The 18063-nt window shown below is 36.6% G+C and overlaps 1 protein-coding gene across 1 annotated transcript in view; it reads left to right on the top strand.

Annotated features, from left to right (window-relative positions):
• SENP7 (SUMO specific peptidase 7) overlaps positions 1-18063 on the top strand; it is a 245214-nt gene that overhangs the window by 163204 nt on the left and 63947 nt on the right. Inside the window, exons 6-9 of the mRNA XM_007945774.2 lie at positions 3083-3267; positions 4029-4365; positions 5937-6094; positions 9685-9831. Of these exons, the coding sequence (XP_007943965.1) occupies positions 3083-3267; positions 4029-4365; positions 5937-6094; positions 9685-9831 (827 nt within the window). The remainder of the gene's footprint in view (positions 1-3082; positions 3268-4028; positions 4366-5936; positions 6095-9684; positions 9832-18063) is intronic.

Below are 18063 nucleotides of genomic sequence, written 5' to 3' on the forward strand. Positions count from 1 at the left end.
TAGGTGGATATTGGGAGAGTATATCTATAAAGTTATGTTAGTTTAGCTATTTCTGAGTGATGTCCATCTAAAAATTTATTTTATTGCTCACTGAATTAGTAATTATTAACCTCACCCCAACAACAGTCTTCCTACCATGAAATACATTCTTTATCATTAGAATTTCTCTCAACTCTAGGTAGTTGCCAAAATAAGCCAATATTACCAAAGTTAAAGGTAAATACTCCTCAGATATGTCAAAATCTTTTATAGGCCTCCTTGCACATAGAATCGTTGAATTTACTTTTTCCTCCTCTTTGTTTTTCAAAATGTGCAATGAAATATTTTACTAAAACTACTGCATTAGTCATTTATGAAGTTGACATATTTAAGGGCCTCTTAAGTTATGATAGCTTCAAACTAATGGAAGTATTTTGTTTTTGGAATGATTTTATCAGTATTTATAAATGCTCCACAGAAATAAAGATCCTTTAATTATAATAATGCACAACTCTTCACACTTCCTTTGGGACACAGATATTTACAGATTTTTTTTTTAGTAACTTTTTTTCATAGAAGGCAAAAAATTAAAAGCAAACTGTACTAATTATGTATTTTAGAGACTAGTTAAAACTCTTTTAGGGCAATTTTTATAGAAAGCATTGTGACTCTGAGAGACAAACTTAATTGCTCACTATTTTCATGAAAAGAAAGATAGTTATTTTCTTATGAACTGTTCTTTTCTCTTACTTATCTTTAATTATCAAATAAAATTTAAGTAATTGTACAAGTGGACTCAGTATAGATACTATCAAGACAATATATGGCCCTTACATTTTTATACTTCTTTCCTGGGCAAAGTAGAAATAGTTGAATAAAAAGTTTCTGATCTGTGCCCCTTCAGGTATTATCTAAAAGGTCACAGTGGAGTTACAGAGAGGCAGCAGGAAAAGTGCATGGCAAAAGAAACATTTTATAGTCTGTTAGGGGAGCTCTGGTGGTGTAGCGCCTAAGGCATTTGACTGCTAACCATAAGGCTGGTGGTTCAAACCCACCAGCCATTCCTCGGAAGGAAGGTTGGGCAATCTACTTCTGTAGTGATACTGCCTTGGAAACCCACGGAGGGGTTGCTATGAGTTGGATCCGACTCGACGGCAGCGAGTTTTTTTTTTTTTAATCCCTGAAAAGTCTTCCTGGTATATAAAGTATTTTTAAGAAAATTCACTCTTGAAACTTTATTGGCGTTCATAATGTTTACTCTCCTATAGTTAACAGTGTCAAATATCAATTGTTTGACAAAAACTCAAGAATTCTAAACTAAACCCCAGGTACAACATTCTTTTGTAGTATATTAACTTTGCCTTGTAGAATTTACTTTTACTAAAATAATACACTGGCGGTTACTCTTTTGCTTATGGGATTTTGTCACCTCTTTAATTTTATATGCTGGATATTTGCAAAATAAATTGTATACATTTATGCAAGTAGAATCCTACTTTTACACTGTCTGTTTCTATATAATAAAACTATTCCTGTTTCTCACGAGCAGGCATGGTTGATGTGCAAATAGTAAACCGTTTGAAGGAAAACTCCTGTATAGTAGAGTTTTTCTCAAGCCCTTTTCCATTCATCCATCTTTTTGCTAAGAGTATTTATGGCTAGAAATTGTAATTTGGTGCAGTATTTACGTTTAGAAATTGTATATGACCTCTTTTACACTTTACAAATAAAATGTAATGTGCTTTTCAAATGAAGGTATTGATTTACAGGAAGTTTATTTTCTTGGAGGCAGGAGTAAAGTAAAGAATATTTTCTTTGGAAATTAAAAAGGCTGTTGACGGCTATGAAGTTTTGCCCTCAGTCCTGTCCCTTTGCCTGCCTTTTCAAGCAGTGACAAAGATAACAGTAGCATAAATTTTCAGTTATTAGTAGTCTTCAAAGCTAGAATAAGCCTACAAGTAGTTTGAAGAAGAGACATCTGGGCCGAAGAATTTATGGTCAGTGGAGGGAGAAGTCAGTCTACCTATTGTTAGGTCAATCACAAGTTATGATTTCAAGAAAGCTGCTTTGACTTGCTGTGTATAAACTTTGAGTTGGTCCTCATATGGTATGGATTCAGAAAGCAAAATAATTGAGGGTAACAACTTACATAGATAGATCTGTTTGAGAAGTATATTTGGACATGGTCAATGTTTGATAACTGATATACTGAGTATTCTTAATAATCATTAACATGGTTCCTTTGTTGACTTAAAGAAGGGAGAACTTCCCTCTGTAGAGTAGCTTATTGGAGTCTCAAAAGTGCAGAACTCTGATTATTAAAAAGAAAAAACAAACTGTGAAGTAAGGCCACCTGCTGAGAAAGGGTGTTTTGGCTCCTTTTTAAAGAGTGTTGATCAATACTCTTTTCAATATATAGTCCTTTTCCACTAAGATCCAAAAACAAACAAACAAAAAAACCCCACTTGTCATAAAGTTCATGGTAACTCCGTGTGTGTCAGAGAACTGTGCTCCATAGGGTTTTCAGTGGCTGTTATCTTTCTTAAATAGTTCACCAGGCCTTTCTTCTAAGACACCTCTGGATGGATTTGAACCTCGAACCTTTCAGTTATTAGTGGAGTATTTAGCTGTTTGTGCTACCCAGGGACTTAATTATACTAAGATAAAGAAGTAGAAGTATATATAATTACTTAAATGTATGTATATGTATATATATGTAATTTACATTTTAAAAAGACAGAAATAATTTATAAAATTCCAGTGAATTGCCAGGCATTATTTTAAAATATGAATTTTCCAAATTTTGTGAAGACTTTTTAAAAGTAATGAAGTTACAGTAAAAGGAATAAATGCATGCTTTGCTTTGGTTACTAAAAAATATTCTCTTTTTATATATTTCCTTCATTGCAAATGTGTTGCATAATGAATGTTTATGTATGCAATTTAAAATAGGGTGTTCTTTACATTCATCCTGTTTCAGTGTGAGAATTTAAGTACTCCTGTTTTAATGAGCTTTGGAAGTAGTATAGTAATTTTGTGATATTTCTTCAAACTCCTCTAAAAGATTCTTTTGGCCATATTTATGCATCTTTTGTTTTTTAAGACTTTAATAGTGGAAATAGAGCTTGTGATCATCTTGAAGAGGGGAGCAGAAATAAGGACGATACAGATTCTGATTCAAAAATGGAACCCACTCAGATTTCCAGGAAGACAAAGAAAAGGCTTAGAAGTAATTTATCAGATTCTCATGATTCTGCTTGTTCTCTGGATAAGTCAACAGAACACACAGTAAGTAGAAATATTTAGGTATCATAGAAAATAATTTGTGCTGTGATAAAAATGAATTGTGTTCTTTAACTTTCTGCTTTTATTATCACGTTTATCAGGAACGATTTACTTGCCATATTCCTTAAACTTTTATTTATCTGAAGTTTAGGTGATTTTTTATAAATAAATATTATGTATATTACCTATTTTCCAAGTTTCATTGTATAATTAACAATAATACTAATAGAATATAGCTTTAATCCTTTGATTCACAAAGCATTTCAGGACCTCACAATGCCATTGGGTCATAATTGTAAACATGTACTAGTAGCAATATTGAAGGAAATGGTTGATTTTCATAATTTTCAATGCTGTTATCTTCTTAAATTTTAAAGGTTTTGCTTTTGTTAAAAGATCACATGGCCTTATGACTTTTACAAAATGAAAATGTTTACCAAAAAAAAATCCTCTCAGTCTAAAGTTGACTTAGATCTTAGGAATTGTTTCTCTGAACCACTTCAGGAAATGGGCATATCATTACCCCATCCTATATAAAATGCTTAAGCATCAGATTGACTAGACCAAACCTTACATTTTATACTTAAAAGGCACTGGTAGTACAATGTAGTATAGTTGTATAGCTTTCTATTTATGTAGTTATAGAAATAACATGTTATTTTAAATTTTGGATTATTTTTACAAGTTTAAACCTTAAAAAATTGCTTTAAGGAAGCCATATTTGAAAAATGCTATTTTTTCCTTATATACTTATTTATGTCCAGAAAGAACAAGAAAATGACTCAACAGTATCCACTGAGTTGGAAAAGTCAAGTGAAAACTATCATCAGGATCCAAAACTGCTTGAAGAAATTACATCTGAACTTACAGAAAGTGATTCTATTAAACCTTCATTTAATAGTCAGGAGTTGGCTTCGAGTATTACCCTTAACAGTGCCTCTGACTGTTCTACCACTGGAACATTTGAGAGCTCTGTTTCCACTGATACTGTGGAGAATTCTTCCCTGGTTAAAAAGTGTGAGATTGAGTTGAATACAATAGAAAAGCCTCTTCTAAGTGGACACAGTGAAGTGAACCAGTCATTGATCTCAGCTGAACCAAGTAAGTAACAGGAGGATTATAAAGACACTTAATTTTCTCTGTTTTTACTTAATCATTTTTTTTTTTTCCTCCTCATGAACAAATTTTGCTAAGGCAATAAGCTGTTTATGATGTCACTGTAAATATAGTCATTTTTTGGGAAAAAAAATCTTGGGTTTTGGAGCTTCCATCATGAATCTTCTAATACTGATTTAGGTAAATAAATGGAGTACTTGAAATAAGTGGTTTAGTATTTTTTTTTCTGATTAGTGCACTATAATCAATCTCATTAATAGTTGCAGTGTAGTAAAGTAAATTACATAGTGTGGCTTTTCTAGCCATAGGTCTTTGTAAACTCTGTGGTGGAATTTGCTGTGAGCAGCTGAGTAGCTCCTGATTATTAAAGTTATCCACTTGGGGTATTTCTGTTGGGAGCAGCATAAGTTATTTTCTGGGAAGTTCACTCTCTCAAGCGTGTGGATCTCTGATGTTGGGATTGGTTGGTTTGGGCCACTCTGCCAGGCTCAGAAGGAGCCTTCCTAGAGGCAGAAGGAGTCTCTCTGACTGCTGGCTGAGAAAGACGTGCTGAGAGAGAGAAACATGCTCCTGAGAGACACACACTTGCTGGGAGAGAGACACAAGAGACACATGCTGCTGGGAGAGAGATGCAAGAGACATGCACTGCTGAGAGAGAGACTGCCACCTGCTAAGTGAGATGCCTGGCTCTGAGAGACTGAGTGCATTTCTGAACTTGAATTGTAGCCTGTTGCTTCCCTAATAAACCCCGTAATCTGTGACTTCTGTGTGGCCACTGTAGTGAATTATCGAACCTAGCAGATGGGGGGGGTACTGTGGGAGGAACGGTTGGTGTCAGGGTTGGTGGTGAAAGGGCTGGAGGGAGGCAGCATGTCTGGCCTCGCAGGAATAGGCGTTGGGCTACTGATGGTGATTCTGTCTTCCTCTTGTGGGGTTAGAGGAGGTCAGAAGATGTGGCCTCCTTGCCCCCTTGCCAATAGTTTTAAAAGAGATTCTATAGCAATTTTTTAAAAGAACCATATTGTCATTTTGGTTGATGAAGCTGGAATACAGAGAGTTTAAATGCTATTTAATTACTGTTAATTTGACTTAATTGATTTTTTGGGTAGTCAGTATAGTCACATGGTACATCTTACAGGAAATGTAAGATTCTTAAGGATATTCACTGAGTAATCTCACACATCTTCCCCTAGTAATGTAACAAGATTTAAAATGTAATTTAGAATGGTCTCACAATACGTTGTTAGATGTAGAACTTGTTCCTAAAGTCTCTTGGCTTTGTCCATTATTAAAAGCCTCATCCTTTAGAAACTAAGGGTACAGGTAATTGCTGAATAAAAGCACTGATTTGTAAACTAATACATAACGACTGGGAAAGTAGTATATAACTAGTATAAATCAGATTATAAACTATAAGCCAGTTTCTAAAAACATTCATTTCTTTTTATGATTATATTTAATGAGATTACAAATGGTGCAGTTCATCAATTAGAAAATTCTCTTTTTAATATTTGATTATTGTAACACATTAAAAAATATACATTTCTGCTTTTTAGTTGTTGTTTCCAGTGATGAAGAAGGACCTGTTGAACATAAAAGTCCAGAAATTATTAAATTACAACTTAAGCAAGACCATGAAATCATTAATGAAAATGAGAGTACTTCTGAATCAGCTTTATTAGAACTACCCTTGATTACATGTGAATCTGTACAGGTAATTTATTTCTGCTATTTCACAGATTAACAGTGACATATACACTGTTTGTTCTAACATGGCAAGTATTGTAATAAAATTTTTCTCAGTTTAAGTTTTGAGACAAGTTTCATGTTAGTTTGAGGGGTAATATGTAATTATCTTTATTTTTGAAGTTAAGGGGTTATACCATTTTTTCTGGTTATTTATATAGTTTCAATCTAAATGTTTTATCCCTTGAATATTTTTTTATTTATGGTTCTCATTGGGCATTTAACTATTTGATCAAAACATTTTCTAGAATCAAATAGTTTTCCAGTATTTATTATATGGTGTTGTAGTACCATGGCTAAAACCAAGAACCAAACTCACTGCCATCAAGTCGAATCCGACTCATAGCAACCCCTCCTTGGGTTTCCAAGGCAATATATCTACCGAAGTAAATTGCCCAGTCTTCCTTCTGAGGAGTGGCTGGTGAGTTTGAACCACCAGTCTTGTGGTTAGCAGTCAAGTACCTAAGGCACTATCCACCAGAGCTCCTAGAAGAAAGGCTTTCCTGACTGGGACTTGAATTCTGGGCTGTGACTTGAAATTATTCCCGTTCCTCATGTATCATTAAAGTAATACAGAGGAAAGAACATGGCTTTTGGAGATACATAGACCTGTGTACAAATCCTGACTCTGTCATTTAGACAAGCCACTTAACTTTGTTAAGCTTTAGTTTCTTCCTATGTTAAATGATGATAATAACACTTACCTCACAAGATTATTTTGAGTATTAAATAAAATAACATATGAAAGTATTTAGAACTGTTTTAGAAACCTGTCAAGTTTAGTATGTTCTTTGTCTCTTCCTTGTTATAGAAAATAAATGGACATGTTGATTTAATGTCTGCCAGTTGTGGTACTGATACAATTCTCTGAAGAGTATAGCTCTAAAGTAAGGTTTAAGTCACTTATTGTCAGTATTCTTTTATACTGTCAGCCTCTGATTATATTATTTTCAAGAAATTATTATCAATGATCACCAATGCAGACTTGTTATAAATTTATCTTGGTGTATTTTTGAATAATCTTGGAAGCTGTTATTTTTTAGAGTACAATGAAGAGTTTGGTCAGATCTTTGAAGACAGTTTGATGGTCTGATTATCATTTCATGGGTGTTTCTTTAGCATTTAATGCTCCACACCTGAGCAGCTATTCTGAATTTTCACTAAAATGTAATTAACTGTTCTTGTCAGATTGGACTAATAGCCTACTTGATGGCTTATTTTCAGTTGCTGTCCAACTCATGTCAACCCTTTGTGTGTCAGAATAGAACTGTGCTCCACAGGGTTTTCCATGGCTGATTTCTTTGGAAGTAGATCACCCTGTACTTTCTTTCAAGATGCCTCTGGGTGGACTTGAATCTCCAATCTTTGAGTTAGCAGCCAATTGTATTAAGTGTTAACGGTTTATACCAGGGATTCCACTTGATGGCTCAGTTGTATTTATAATTAAAACAATGTCATGGTTTGTAATGAGTGCAAACTGCTAGATGAATTACGGTTCTCTTAACCAAAAACCAAACGCACTGCTGTCAAGTTGGATGCAACTCATAGCGACCCCTCCTTGGGTTTCTGAGGCAGTATTACTACGGAAGTAGATTGCCCAACCTTCCTTCCAAGGAGTGGCTGGTGAGTTTGAACCGCCAGCCTTCTGGTTAGTAGTCAAATGCCTTAGGCACTATGCCACCAGAGCTCCCATAGTTGTTTTAGCAGCACATAAAGTTATACCTATACCCATTACTGTTGAGTTGACTCTGACTCATAGTGACCCTATAGGTTCTGCCCTGGTAGAACTACCCCATAGGGATTCCAAGGGTGTAAATATTTATGGAAGCAGACTACCTCATCTTTCTCCTGAGGAGTGGCTGGTGGGTCCTGACTGACAACCTTTCATTTAGCAGTTGAGTACTGTGCCACCAAGCCTATATTGCAGTATAAAATGATCAAATTATAAGAAAATAACATCTCTTGTAGAACTGACAGGCTGTGATCACAGCCAAAAAGCAAATACTGTGGAGACCTACTAAGATCTATAAGGCAGATACCACATTTCCTTGTCTTCCCTTGTTTTCAGCTTTAAAGAAGTTGGTTGTTTTTAGGCGGCAGTCTTTACAAAATGTGAAGCCTAATAAATTCTTTCTGTCCTAACCTTTCATCTTATCACTAAAAAAAAAAAGTTACTTGTCTGATTGATAATAGCTATCTGTAACTGATTTGCTTCCCCCTTTTTAGTTGTTGTTGTTGTTGTTATGTGCCGTCAAGTCAGCCCTGACTCATAGCGACCCCTCCTTGGGTTTCCGAGGCAGTATCACTACGGAAGTAGGATTGCCCAACCTTCCTTCCGAGGAGTGGCTGGTGGGTTTGAACCGCCAGCCGTCTGGTTAGCAGGCAAGTGTCCTAGCCACTAGAAAAAGAACAGTATAGTATAGGAAGCAATAGGAAATGAGAATGATTAATTCTTTTAAGAATTGGGAGCTGGGATGAAAAATAATAAGTATTGTGTATGATTCAAATACAGATTAAGTATATTTGCTAGGGGTCTCTATGAGTCAGGTCTGACTCGATGGCACACAACAACAGAGATAGAAAGGGGAGTGAGGTATACATGCATAACACTTGCTTCAGTTGTAATTTATTTGGTCCTTTGTGATGTTAAAGAAGGATAATGTTCGAAGGCTAGGCAAATGGGGAGTTGAAAAAAGTCATCTGAAGGCAGTGTAAAATTCAGAAGAGATTGTGGCAAATGGCTGCTTCTGTTAATCCCTGGCAGTCTTTTGGAATTTGGAAGCAGAGTACATCATGGTTTGAGTGGAAGTGGTGTGGCGTTTGAGGTTTTAGGCAACTCTGATCCACTTTTGGTTCACTATTGCTAGACATAGAACATTTAATAAAGCATATGGATTTGATAGAACAGATGGATAGTAGGTACTTAATCCCTTTGTTGCTCGCTAAAAAAGTGCAGTAACATGACCATCATCTTGGTTTGTGGAAGCAGATTTTATGTGGTTGAAATAGCACTTGACCAGGAGACAGACAACCTGGGTTTGAGCTTGAATTTTACTAAACCATTTAACCAATCCAAAACATTTATTAACTTTATTTATGAAATGGAAATAAACAAAAACAAAAAGCAAACCCCCAGAAAACCTACCTCATATAGAGTGGTTGTGGAGATTAAAAGAGATAACTATATTTAAAAGCTTATTTTAAACTAAACCACTATGTAACTTTAAATTTATTTCTGTTGAATTAAAACATGAATAAAACCCATTAGAGAATAATAAATTAGAAATCATGGCTTTGATACAAAGGAGGATATATTTCTGGACTTTAGGCTTGTGAAATTAATTTTTGGATTTGACTATTTAGAGCAGTTCTCTCAAGGTGAGACATGTTAAGAAGAAAAATACAGCTAACTATTTGTTCACAGTGAAGTGAAGGCAATGAAAAATTGTTCACAAATCTCTTAATAGCAATTTAAAGAAGAATTTTACTTTGAAAATCATTTTCAGCATTTATTTAATACTTAGGGTTATATGCATTTTATAATTTATTCCTTACTAGGCCTCATCTGAATTATGTCCATATAATCCTGTCATGGAAAACATTTCCTGTATTATGCCTAATAATGAGATGGATCTACAACTGGATTTTATATTTACTTCTATTTATATTGGTAAAATAAAAGGAGCATCTAAAGGTTGTGTTACAGTAAGTATGTTTTTTTTTGAGTCCCCCCCCCCCCCCCCAATCTTGGATTTTAGACAAGGCATTTTCAGATTTTTTTAAAAGTAAAACAGCTAATGGAATTGAGATTAATTTTATGTGGGGCATCTTGGATATGTTGAAAGTCATTGTACCTACTTTGAACCATGTAATTCCTCACCACACCTACCCAAAATCATCTCTCTAATTTCTAACTAATCAAATGGAGCTCATCTTTGAAAAAAATTTATAGTATTGATAATTCTTTTGGTTCTAAAAGTTATTTAGTGGTTAAGTAAATTTTTATTCAGGATGTAGTTGAGAGTACTAAGGAAAAAAAATCTCATTTTACTAGTTTAAGTTATTGTGAACAGTTGTTAGTTGCTATTGAGTTGATTCTGACTCATGGTGGCATCATGTGTGTAAGGTAGAATAGCTTGACAGGTCTTTCAAAGCTGTGACCTTTTGGAAGCAAATTGCTAGGCCTGTCTTCTAAATGCGTGTTTGGGTGGATTTGATTCACCAGCCTTTTTGCTAGTCGAGCACTGAGTTTCCCATATTTGTAAATTTGTCATTTAAGAATGTATAGGAACTGACCCTAATTTATTTTTCTACCTTTTTCTCACCCCCCCCAATCAAAAAAAAACCTTTCCCCCCCCCCCCCCCCCCCCGGCATTCCCTATCATATACTAGATCCCGAAGCCAGACTAGATGTTATTCAGAATAGTTCTCTATATTTGCCTGCCATTTTCACCTGTTGAAATTCTAATAATCTCTTAAGGCTTATCTGAAATACTACAGCTTCCAAGAAACCTTTTCTGATCCCTCCTTTCCAGTCAAATTAACTTTTCCCTTTTCTGTGTACTTACAGCACTATAAGTAAGATTTATTCTATTATGTCTGTGTTTTATAATTACTTACATTCTTGCCTAAACCATCCCCATTAGACTTTAAGTTTCTCAAAATAACATTAAGCTTACTCACTTTTTTACCTTTTATAAATGGTTCAGACCTAAGTAGGCAGTTATAAACACTTGTTGAATTGCACTGACTTTGTCATATGATAGCAGAACACGTATGTAAGCTCCTATTTATACTTAGGTTATTATTTTTAGAAATTTTATTCATAATTTCACTGTTTTAGGGATAAGGCATGAGTTATAAAAATACAAAGACATGGTCTTTGCTTTCAAGGAATTTGTAGTCTAATGGAAGAGACAGACATTTACTTTTGTTGTTGTTAAATGCCATCAAGTCAGTTCTGACTCATAGCAACCCCATGTGACCCTACTTCACAGGGTTTTCTAGCTCTAATCTTTATAGCAGGAGCTCTAGTGGCACAGTGGTTAAGGCATTTGGCTACTAAACAAAAGTTTGGAGGTTTTAACCCACCAGCCACTCCACAGGAGAAAAATGCAACAACTTGCTTCTGTAAAGATTCAGTCTTGGAAACCCTGTGGGACATTTTTGCTCTGTTTATAGGGTTGCTCTGGTAGCATAGTGCCTAAGGCACTTGACTGATAACCAGAAGGCTGGCGGTTCAAACCCACCAGCCACTCCTCGGAAGGAAGGTTGGGCAGTCTACTTCTGTAGTGTTACTGCTTCGGAAACCCAAGGAGGGGTCATTAAGAGTCAAGTCCAACTCGACGGCACATAACAACAACATAGGGTCATTATGAGTCAGAATCAACTCAAAAGCTGTGGGTTTGGTTTTTGCTTTTGGACATCTACACAGGAGCAGATTGCCAGATCTTTCTCCCAGGAAGCCACTGGATGAGTTCAACCATCAGCCTTTTGGGGCGCAGCCAAGCATTTAACCATAATATAACTAGGGCTTCATATGTTTACTTTAAAGTATGGTAAATATACATTGGAAATATGTGCAAGAAAGGTGCATATGGCAATGGATGCCCATGTCTTTCCAGAACAATCAGGGAGCATCTCACAGAGAAGATAGCACATGATTTAAGATATGAAGTAGACGTTTACTTAATATCCCTGCAGGCGAGGCATAATCCCAATAGAGTAAGCATCATGCCCAAATCCTGGCAAATTCTGGGAGCCGCAAATAATGGTAGCTAGTTGCATAGTGAAGATCAGATTGCTTGAAAACTTAAGAATAAGTTGGTTTAATATTAACATTCTGTGGTAATTTGTTTTCATATGTTAATGATTTTGGCATGCCTAGAGGTGATTTTACTATTATTTTTCTTTAAGAAATTCCATAATTATTCTTTTTAGAATTCCCCCCCCCCCATTTAGCTTTTTTATTTTAACTCGGTGTTAGCCAGTTATTTTTGGTGAGTTCTTTGTAATTATGTTATTACAGTCAGGTGATTTGTTATAGGCAAAAAACAAAGCCAAACAAAAAGCTACAAGTGAGTAAAGGAAGAATTTAAAGAACACCCATGCTCTTGCTTATCTAGAGACAAATGCTACTAATTCTATAGTGTATAATATTCAGTATTCTTCTCTGTGTGTATATGTAGGAGCTCTGGTGGTATAGTGCCTACGTCGTTTGACTGCTAACCAGAAGGCTGGCAGTTCAAACCCACCAGCCACTCCAGGAAGGAAGGTTGGGCAATCTACTTCCGTGGTGATACCACCTTGGAAACCCAAGGAGGGGTCACTATGAGTTGGATCCGACTTGATGTATACATATACATATATTTAGAGCAAAAAGAATACTGCATGTTACATACTGATTTTGAAACTTACTATAATTTAATTTATTCGTCTATTTGCAATATTTGGGTCATCTTCAACAATTCCTTGTTTAATATTTATGTTGCCTTAACATTTTTCTATTACAAATTAATGACCAGACCGATCTGATGAGGTACTATTTCTACTTTATAATTTTGTCCTAGATGATATTATAGGAGCCCTGGTAGCATAGTGCCTAAGACACTTGACTGCTGTCCAGAGTGGTGGCGATTCAAACCCACCAGCCGCTCCTCAGAAGGAAGGTTAGGCAATCTACTTCCGTAGTGATACTGCCTCGGAAACCAAAGGAGGGGTCGCTATGAGTCAGATCTGACTCGATAGCATGTAACAACAAACAACAGTTAATATTATGACTATATGTTGTAGTATAAAATTTCAAAAGCAAACACCTTTTATATTTATTTTCTAGAACAAGTTATTTAGTGAAATGTATTTATGAAATTTTAAAAAAAAGCAGTGAACTATGTCAGAAAGAATTTGGCAAGGGACAACAAAATTAAAAAAAAAGAATTTGGCACGGAAAAATAAATATATATGACAGTTATTTGAAAATGACTGAATCATAAGGTTTATTTGACTAAGTTGAGCTAGATAACTAAAAATTCTTAATCAGATGCTAGTGTCTGATGATAAATAGCTCCCTTTGATTCTTGAACAGACATGACTCTTAGCACTTTAAATATATTTAAAACATATAACACCCCTTGCCTGTTATAGATGTGGAAACTAAAGCTGAGAGATGTTTGTTAAGTTACCTAAGGTTATTTACTCAGTATTTTTATAAATATTAGAGACAGTGGAAACAGAATTTCGAACCCAAGCTCATGACTTTAATTAACATGCTCTATTGCCTCACATTTTGCTTTAGTGACTAACTTATACCAATAGGACATGAGTTGTTTATTTCTGAAATTACAATATGAAATAAATTTTAAGTTGGTAAAATAAATGAAGTCTAATAAACCTATGATTTTACTGAACATTCTTTGCTACTTATGTGGAAGTCTGTTGATAGTTCATTTAGGTATTCATATACCAGGACCATTTTCAGTTTGGTTTTGTGTTCTCAGACTGTGCTTCTGATAGTGGTCAAAAATTTCACAGATATATTGAGACTTAACCAAAGAACTAAATAAATAGTCACATATTCATTTGGCATTAATGGACAAACAAACTTTAAAGCACAAGCCTATTTTATTTTACTTTGAATTTTTAAAATTGTGATTTGGGTGCATATTTACAAGGCAGATTGATTTTATTCACAACAGTTCATGCACATTTGCTTTTATGGCACCAGTGACAATCCTAACAATAAACAGCTCTTCTCCCTGTGACTACCCTTTCTCTGTGCCCTTACCTATGGATTCCTGCCTGTTCAGCTTTCTCTCTGTGTAAATGCTGCCCTTTGATGTCTATCTAGGCAGTGTATCTCCCTCGGGTAGGTGGATGTGTCTCCCTGGGCTAGGTGTTCTGCTTGTAGGCCTTTCTGCTGTTTGGCTTAGAGCTATGCACAGAAGTGAGTCCATTTCTAGGCCTGAAGGATGACCTGGGGCCATAGTCTTGGGGGTTCCATCAGTCTCTATCTGACCAGTAATTCTGATCATTTTTGTGTTTTTGAATTTTGTTCTACATCTTTTCTTCCCACTCTATGCAGGATCTCCAATTCTGATTCCTTTCCCAGTGGTTGGCTTTGGTAGCTGGGTGCCATCTAGTTCTTCTGTTCTCACAGTCATGAAGGCTGAGGTCCCCATGGTCCATTGTATCCTTGGACTAATTGTTTCCATATGACTTTGATTTTCTTTGCTCTTCTTTGCTCTAGATGAGAGGAGACCAATAGTCACATCTTAGCCACTAGAAAGCTTTTAAGACCCTAGTTGCTACTCACCAAAGGAGGGTGTAGAACAAGATTATGTACCATTTTGTGCCATTTGAACTTGATGTGCCCTGAGACCACGGTCCTGAGCCTGCAGGCCTGGTGACGCTCTCCCTCAAGGTGTCTCATTGTCACTGCAAATCTACTCCAGGCTTGTCCCCTATTTATTCTGCAATGTATATGGATATTTTTGTAGCATATACGCATGTGTAAGAATATCTTCAGCCATATCTATCCTTGTTTATGGGTATACTCCTGTTCACCTCTTGTCAAAAGGACAAGGAGTCTGCATCTTCTGACCTCTCTAACCCCACAAGAGGGAGACAGAATCACCATCAATAGCCCAAGGCCTATACCTGTGGGGCCAGACATGCTGCCTCCCTCCACCCCTTTCACCAGCCCTGACACCAGCCATTTCTGCCACAGCACCTACCACTTCTCTGCTGGGTTCAGTAATTTGCTGCAGTGGCCACACAGAACTCACAGATTATGAGGTTTATTAGGGAAACACCAGGCTTCAAGTTCAGGAAAAACGCTCAGTCTCTCTCAGCCCGCCATCTCTCAGCCAGCAGTTTCTCTCAGTCTCTCACCCAGCAGTGTATGTCTCTCGGTGTCTGTCTCTCAGCAGCGCATGTCTCTCAGGAGCTCATTTCTCTCAGCAGCATGTCTTTCTCAGCCAGCAGTCAGAGAGACTTCTGCCTCTAGGAGGGCTTTTGAGGTCAAACCAACCAATCCCAGTATCAGAATTCTATATACCTGAGAGAGAGCGAACTTCTCAGAAAATTACTTTGTGCTGGTCCCAACAGAAATACCCCAGGTGGATGACTTTAATAATCAGGAGCTACTCAGTTTCTCACAGCAAAGTCCATCATGGAGTTTACAAAGACTTACGGCTAGAAGAGCCACACTATGTAATGTACTACACCGCACCTATCCACCCTGATCTTCTCACTTGTCTGTACATTTACCCATAGACTTGTGTTTGCCTCCACTGGGAATGCAATATTGTGCATTTATTAGTATTTGCCTCTGTTGTCTTCATCTTTTGTGTGCATTTCTGTGTCCTCCTTTTCCTTATTGTCATTGTGCGGCCACACATTTTTGTTATATTACCTTTCCCTTCACCCAAATCAACACATGACTCTTACTTCCCTCCCATTCCTGGTAACCAACAAAGTAAATTTCCTTCCTTGCATAAATGTTTTTTTGACTTTTTGTAATAATGGACTCATACAATAGTTGTTCTTCTGTGATTGATTTATTTCACTTGGTATAAAGTCCTCTAAATTCATACATGTTATGAGGTGATTTGTGGATTCTTCATTAGTTTGGTTATCCATTCGTCTGTTGATGGGCATTTAGCTTGGTTCCATCTCTTTGCTACAGCAAATTGTGCTGCACTGGACTTGGGTATGCATATGTGTATTCAAGTCTTGGATCTCACCTCTTTAGGATATACTCCTAGAAATGGAATTGCTAGATCAAGTGGTATTTCTATTTTCAATTTTTTAAGGAAATGCCATACTGTTTTCCAGAGTGGTTGTACCATTTTATAATCCTACCAGCAGTGTATGAGTGTTCCAATCTCTCCACACCCTTGCCAGCATTTGTTATTTTCTGTCATGTTGAACTTTTCTGTTATTGTTGGGATGGGGTGATACATCGTTGTTTTCATTTGTGTCTCTCTGATGGCTAATGATTGTGAGCATTTTCTCATGTGTTTGTTGGCTGCCAGTATATCTTCTTTAGTGAAATGTCTGTTCATGTTCCTTGCCCATTTTTGAATTGGGTTGTTTGTCTTTCTGGTGTTGAGGTGTTGAAATTTTCTATAAATCTTGGAGATAAGTCCCTTGTCAGATACATCATAATCAAATATTTTTCCCTAATCTGTAGGTTCTGTTTTTATCCTTTTGGAGAAGTCTTTTGATGCACATAATAATTTAATAAGGTCCCAGTCATTGGAGTTTGGTGTTCCCAGTCATTTAGCTTCTCTTCCGCTGCCTGTGCATTTTGGGTTATGCTTGATAGTCTACTTATGCCATAGATCAGGGCCCCTAGATTTGCCTTATTTTAGTTTTGATGAGCTTTAAAGTTTTGGGTTTTATATTTAAGTCTTTGATCCAGCTTGAGTTTGTTTTTGTGTATGGGGTAAGGTATGGGTCTTGTTTCATTTTTCTGCAAGTGGATATCGAATTTTGCCAGCACAATTTGTTAAAGAGGCTATCTCTCCTCCATTTAATGGGTTTTGACCCTTTGTCAAAGATGAGCTGTCCATAAATGGGTGGGTCTATTTCTGGGTTTTCAATTCTGTTCTTCTGGTCTAGTTTTCTTTTGTTGTATCACTACCATGCTGTTTTGGCTACGGTGGCTATATTGCAGGTTTGCACAAGCCTGTTTAGATAGTACTTGCAAGATTCACCTAGTTGCTTATTATCAAAGCAACATTTAACGAGAGAAGAAAGAGCAAAAATCTTGCTGTATCCTTAGAAGGGAATTCATAACATGGAACAAAGAAAGATGAATGGTAAGAATGAGAGTTGGCTGTGCTCTTCTAAAAGTTTTCCAGGGGAGAGGGTATTCTGACTTCTGGACATATGTTATATTATCATTTTCACAAGTGCATCACTGTTGTGGAGAGTTGGATGCATTAGACTTTTGTAGGCATTTGGCATTAAACAATTAATGATTTTTCTAATTTTGCTTTCATGTGTTAAAAAGCAGCCTTTTGATTGTAGTTGGACTCAGCAGGTAGTTTTTCTATGGAAACCAAATGTTTATGCCAGATGGGTCATAAATTAACCCTTTTTGACTATTTTAATTTCTCATTATAAATAATATAGAATATGTAGATGTGCACCGGCATTTTGGTTTGTTCATCAGTCTTCTATGAGCTTATTTATTATGAGTTCATCCCTAAGAGAAAGATCACTTGTTGAGCTATCAACTTTTGAGTCTGCAAAGCCAAGAATCAGATCCTACTTTGTGGTAGATTTACCAAAGTCATTGCCACATTAAAGTCTTTTGGCTGTTTCTTCTGCATATAATCTGACTTTATCTTACTTGTTGGTGTTTATGAATGAACATACTAAAAATCAAATTTCTTGTACAGAATTCTTAAACTTCCACAACATTAAGTTTTTTTAAAAATTTTTTAAGAGTTTGTTTTACATTCAACATTATGTGTACATTTAGTTTCACTTCCCATTTACCATCCCCAGCCCTAACCCAGTCAGTCTCCTCCCCTCCCTGCCCAGTAACTCTCTCCCTGTGCCCCTCCTAGTTATGCACTCCAGTTTGTCCTGCATTTCCTCCATGTGAATGTTGCCCCTCTGGTGCCCCATGGTCTATACCTCTAAGGGATGTATTTCCATAGAGTATGCAGGTGCATCACCCTGGGTTGAGTGGTCTGAATGTACATCTTGTATTGGGCTGGGAGCCAGCCCTTGGGAGTGAGCTTTATTCCAGGCCCAAAATGTATCCCAGAACCATAGTATTGGGGGTCCCACCAGACTCAGGAAACTCAGGCCCGCCCAGAACAGCAGGCCGGAAGAGCAGGAGAAAGGGGATAAAAGCCTTGAACCCGGACAGAAGAGCAGTCAGCCCCAGGGTTACAGGTGAGGAGAGACAACTCAGGGACG

Source organism: Orycteropus afer, unplaced genomic scaffold (genome assembly GCF_000298275.1).
Source record: "Orycteropus afer afer isolate SDZICR_OR568_19922 unplaced genomic scaffold, OryAfe1.0 scaffold00143, whole genome shotgun sequence".
In the NCBI taxonomy this organism is placed as follows: domain Eukaryota; kingdom Metazoa; phylum Chordata; class Mammalia; order Tubulidentata; family Orycteropodidae; genus Orycteropus; species Orycteropus afer.